A 5973-nucleotide genomic window follows, 5' to 3' on the forward strand; every position below is an offset into this window, starting at 1 on the left:
TTGCTCCCCATAGACCCCTGTGGTCTGTCCCCTTCTTCTTCCATGGAGCCCACCTCTCCCCCCACCCCCAGGAACCTGCCCTTCACCCCCCTGTCCTCATGGTGCCTGCCCCTTCCCTTATCCCCCCATTGCCCTTGTGCCTGTTCCTCCCCTCTGCCCCTCCCTCCACCCCCTCTGCTCCTGTCACCTCCCCCTCCCCTTTCCTCTCCCAGCATCTACTTTTCCCCTCCCCCCCCTCTACTGACACCTTCCCACCCCTCCCCTGCTCTTCATGCCCTTGCCTCCTCACAGGCAGACGGGCCCTGACTCCCCTTGGGCAACAACCACCCCCAGCGATTAACGGAGACGCAGGTTAATTTCCCTTTGATCCCAGTGACCAGCCTCTGCCCCCAGCCCTGACTCTGTGACTCTCTCCCCAGTGGACGTGACTCTGGATCCAGACACGGCTCATCCCAGACTCATCCTGTCTGAGGATCAGAAACATGTGAGATTCGGAGACACATGGCAGGATCTGCCCAACAATCCTGAGAGATTTGATCTTTGTCCCTGTGTCCTGGGTGTTGAGCGGTTCACGGGTGGGAGGAGTTACTGGGAGGTGGAGGTGGGAGACAAGACTGAGTGGGACCTGGGGGTTTGTAGGGAATCTGCGAACAGAAAGGGGAAGGTCACACTCACACCTGAGGATGGATACTGGATCGTGTGGCTGAGGGATGAGGGGTACAAGGCCAGCACAGCCCCCCCAACCCCCCTCCCCGTGAGCGTCAGGCCCAGCCGGGTGGGGATTTTCCTGGACTATCAGGCAGGTGAGGTCTCATTTTACAATGTGACTGACAGGTCCCATCTCTTCACTTTCACTGACACCTTCTCTGGGACGCTCCGCCCTTATTTCAATCCTCGTGTCAGTGATAGGGGTACAAACGCAGCTCCCCTGATAATCTGCCCGGTCCCAGCTCAGGCCGGGGGGAATCTCTGTCCCTGACAGTGACCCCGTGGCACAGTCTGTCCCCTCCCAGCGCTGCCGCTCTTCCCCTCCGCCCCCCGTGGTAGGGCCAGTTACTGCAGCAACTGGACTTTTTGTGCTGACCGGACGCTGCCAGTTTCCCTTTTTAACTTCTCTAAATAATGTCATTTGTATCTCAACTGTGGAATTTCAAGAAATCCAAAATATTTATCTTAACAAAATAAACTATTAAATTGTCAGACTGGGGTGTTCAGTTACAATGTACATGTGTCATACACATCACAACTACACACATGTGCAGCTTCTCTCTCTCTCCCTCCCCCCCCCCTTATTGTCTTGACTGGTTCTCCCTGGAAGGCCTAGCACATGCACCCACCTCCTGCACTACATCTTTGAAAATTAATAGGTGAAAAAATGATAGAATTAATTAAGCAATATATTTAACTTAACTCACACAATATTATATAATAGTCTTTGAACTTCACATTAATTCATGTGATTATTAACTTTCTAGCTACATATAATTGGTAATCACGATATGACCCTTCCTTTCTTTTTCTCACATCAATTAACAAAACATGGTCCCCAACCTCAAACAGCATCTTCCTATAGATAGAAATCTCTTCTACAATTTCCATTTTTTTAGTTTATTTTTCTTTAGAAATATTATTTGCAGGCAATGGACTGTCAGTGTCCACTGTTGATTTCAGTGTACTGCCGGGCTCTTCATGGTCTTGGTTATAGGGACACCACAAATGCAGTTTGATAAAGAAATTGAGAAGGGGTTGTATTCCTTTACTGAATCATCACAAATTAACTTAATTGTATTATAGACACTGGCACTTAGTGACACATAACATGAAAATTGATGAAGCTTTATTGGGAAACCTTTCTTCTCGGCCATAAATAAGTCAAAAAGGTGATTTTTTTGTTGTCATGTGAGGTTTAGAGTACAAAAAAAAAAAAAAAAAAAAAAAGGTTCCCCAGGAAATTCATCACAATTCCTCTGGTTTCTGTCCACCACCTTCTGGAATGCTCTGTAAAAACAGTGACCGATTGGTCTAATTCCTTGAAATTAGCAACTGAACCTCATTTCTTGAAGAGCTAGCTAAGCAGAGTATGAGGGGCGGCACATCATATGGCCTTACTAAGACAACTTTTCGTTTTAAATGTCATGCATTATGAACATTTTCAATGCAATAATTCAGTTTAGAAGATTTATTCACAATATGCCACTCATGGCAGTGTGGCCTAACCTTACCGTGATTATTTGAAAATAAATACCCTAAAATTATCTTGTAATGGATTCATTTGCAGTGTGGTCCCCTCTCCCCCTTCCCAGGCTGGGTGATGCAGGGAAGTGGAGAAGCAGAGGTGCTGGGCTGCTACTCACAGGTGATGCCACTGGATCAGAATCTGCTTCCCATCAGAATTTGCTCCTTTGCTGTTTCTGATCAGGCTCCAGTGACGTAAACATGGAACGGCGTTTCTTGTAAGGCTGAAAGATCTGAGGCTGAGATCAAGTTATAAACAAGCAAAAGGTGACTTCTAAAATCTACATCTGTGAAGAAAACTTCTCTGTCTGTAGGATGATTTTGCTATACAAAAAGCTCAAGGAATGAAATAGGTATAATTGTCCCCGCTCTGTGGGAGGGGATTTTTTTTTCTTAAGTCAGGTCACTTTTACAGGTCAGTATTTAATTGGGAACAACCTTCAACTATCTATAAAAATTGTCTTGCATTTGTGTAAATTTTTTAATCAGAGCAGGGTCAAGCTGAAGAATGCCCATTAACTCATGTGGTGCTGGCTCCTTATTCAACTTTTTCTTCTTTAACTGCTATTTCACAGCTGTTGTTAATGCACAGAGTAATGTTCTAACCCTTAGCCTGCAAGACATCCCAGTGACGAACGCTCTTGCTTTAGATTGTACATTCAGCTCCAATGTCACATCAGCATTTTCTCAGTGCCTACTTCAGGCAGGCCAGTGAGTTTTATGATAGCTCCCTCTCAGTTATCACGATTGAATCTTTAATAATCCAAAGGTTTTTCAAGTTTGATTGAATAAAATTCTTTGAATAATAATAATGAAAATATCATCTGCTGAAGCCGCTGCCCTCACTGGTGAACAATCTGCTCCCTGCAATCAAAGGGGGCTAAAGCAGGGAAGTGGGAAGGGTGGGATGGACAGAATTTGTGTAGGAGACAAAAGGTGTCCAGAGGAGGGTGAAAGGGAGCAGGGGCTGCACTAGGGAGGGGAAGGAGAAGGGCAGAAGGGTGAAATTGGGGAGGCACTGGGGTTCAGAAAGGGGAGATGCACGGCCCGTTTGCAGGGTATACGTTCTCCTGGCACTTATGTTTCTGCCTCTGGCCGTGCGCACCGCTGCCCCATTCTAGGCATGAGGTGTCTCTCTCCCACCTAAGCCCCAGAGTGAGTCATGGACCAGGGGAAGATCAGCATTCAGCTGCCAATCTTGCTTGTAGGGCCTGTTCCTCCCAGCACAGCTACCAGATTGGGTCCCATTCAAACATCTGTTCAGCGGAGGAGGTGGTGCTGGTGCCCATTTTATAACTTCTAGCCCAGTAGATAAAGCACTCAGCTGAATGTGAGGAATCCAAGTTCAATCTCACCCCTCTGCCAAAAAGTATTTGAACCGTGTGTCTCTCACTGCTCAGACGGGCGTGTTAACCACTGTGATGGGGCCCCCGGGGTGCAACCTGGTCTGTGGAACCGCTGGGCCCTCTGTCCCGCCATCCTGGGCTGCCCCTCACACTGTGATGCTGTTGACAAGCTACAAAACCTTTGGCAGGTGCTGCACTTACACAGCCATTGACTTGCAGGGACACACCCAAGTGAGTTACATGAATGCTTCTCCCAGCCAATCATGAACCAACAATAGAGAGGCTCCAGCCAGAGCGCAGCCACACTTGGTGCTCTAGCATCAACAGTGAGAGCAGCAGTCCAAAAGGATGGATCCTGCACTCATCTCTACTGGTGTGGTCACTGTTATGAACTAGGTCTGTTGATTAATCACAGTTAACTCACGCGATTAACTAAAAAAATTTAATTATTAAAAACAATTTTAAATTAATCATGATTAATCACAGTTTTAATCGCACTGTTAAACAGTAGAATACCAACTGAAATGTATTCAATATTTTTGGATTTTTTTCTACATTTTAAAATATATTTATTTCAATTACAACACAGAACACGTTGTGGGAGCTGGGTTTGGTGGGGGAGGCAGCAGCTGGGGCTGGGCAGTCTCTATGCGGGACAAGGTTCTTCTCGCTGTAGAGGATTTTACATCAGTATTTAATAACCAGAGGAAAGGGGGTGATATCAGTGGGGATTTTATTTCCAAATGGAAGAATTAGAGAGAAAACAGCAAAATCTGCAGCTGGAGATGAGTGTCTAGTACTTGAAAAATGGCCTTTCCTTAAAGGTGACCTGAAGGGGAGAGAATAACTGGGATCTGCTTCCTTTTGTGATTCTCTAGGTCACATAGGGGAGGCCTGACAGCTTCCTGGCAGGGTTTTCTTCCACCTGAAAAAATGAATTGTGCTTGAGTTTTCTCCCCAAAAAACCTTCACTCCCCTGTTGTTGCTGTGGCTGGTTGGGAAACTACCATGTGTATTGGGAGCTTTCTTAGGGCCAGTCTACACTTCAAACACTGCAGCGGCACAGCTGTGCTGCTGTAGCGTGTCCGTGAAGATGTTCCTGACACCGACGGGAGGCATCTCCACTTCCCTGCGAGCTGGTAGCTGTGCTGGAAGAAGCATGGGCGGCAGGTTTGTAGAAATTTTGGTGGTGCCCAGAACCTGCCCCCACCCAAACTCCGTCCCCCCAAAACTCTGCCCCCCACCTGCCCAAGACACTGTGAGGGAGTTTGGGTGGGGCAGGAGGTCTGGGGTGCAGGATGCTGGCTCTGGGAGGGAGTTTGGGTGTGGGAGGGGGTGTGGAGAGATCTGGTCCAAATATTGCTGGAGCTGGGCCCCGGGCTCCAAATATTGCTGGTGCTTGAGCACCACGTGGGTATATAACGCCCATGGGAAGAAGCCCTCCCCTGTTGACAGGTTTACACAGGGGTTAGGTCGGTTTAATTGTGTCAATCAGGGGGGTGGATTTTTCACACCCCGGGCGGCGTAGTTCTACCGACTTAATTTCCTATGATAGACCTGGCCTCAGATTCCCACCGCCGAGGGAGGTGCTGAATCTTGAACTAACTGAGCTTTTGCGCCAAGTGTTCTTAAGACCAGAATTTTTAATTAGTAAAAGAATAAAAAAGCTTGAAGGCCTTTTTCACCTCTATTGATCCCAAGGAAACAATGATCAGAAAACTCATTATTTTATCTTTTCCTGGTCGCCTTTACAAATTGTGGCTGATCACCTCAATTCAGGATTAGGTGGAAGGGAGCTTGATGTTGGTAAAGGTCTGTGCCCCAGAAAGGTAGGGTTACCATATTTCCACAAGCAAAAAAGAGGACACTGGGGGGGAGGAGCCCCGCTCTAGCCCCGCCCCCGCCCCCGCCCCACCCCCATCCACTCCCTCCCACTTCCCACCCCGATTGTCCCCCTCAGAACCTCCAACCTGCCCCGCTCCTTGTCCCCTGACTGCGCCCTCCTGGGACCCCTGCCACTAACTGCCCCCTAGGACCCCACCCCGCTTCTTGTCCCCTGACTGCCCCCTCCTGAGAACCCCCCACCCTCACTGCCCCCTACGACCCTACCTGTCCCTTGACTGCCCCGACCCTTATCCTCACCCCCACCCCATATTCACACCCCCGCCCCCAGACAGACCCCCGCGGACTCCCATGCCCTATCCAACTGCTCCCCACCCCCTGACAGGACTCCCAGAACTCCTGACCCATCCAACCCCTCTGCTACCTGCCTGCCTCGACCCCTCTCCACACCCCTGCCTCCCTGACAGCCCCCCCCAGAACCCCCGACCTATCTAACTCCCTGCTCCCTGTCCCTGACTGTCCCAACCCCTCTCCACACCCCTGCCCCCCC

At 49.0% G+C, this 5973-nt stretch overlaps 1 protein-coding gene across 1 annotated transcript; it reads left to right on the top strand.

The window, feature by feature from the left end:
• Window positions 1-376: 376 nt before the first annotated feature.
• LOC117887103 (E3 ubiquitin-protein ligase TRIM39-like) lies at window positions 377-1899 on the top strand (the record flags this gene model as incomplete). The annotated part of the gene is made up of 1 exon (XM_034789344.1): window positions 377-1899. A coding segment is annotated over one exon (603 nt), but the record flags the coding sequence as incomplete, so codon positions are not given.
• Window positions 1900-5973: the final 4074 nt, after the last annotated feature.

This window comes from Trachemys scripta, chromosome 14 (genome assembly GCF_013100865.1).
Source record: "Trachemys scripta elegans isolate TJP31775 chromosome 14, CAS_Tse_1.0, whole genome shotgun sequence".
Lineage (NCBI taxonomy): Eukaryota > Metazoa > Chordata > Testudines > Emydidae > Trachemys > Trachemys scripta.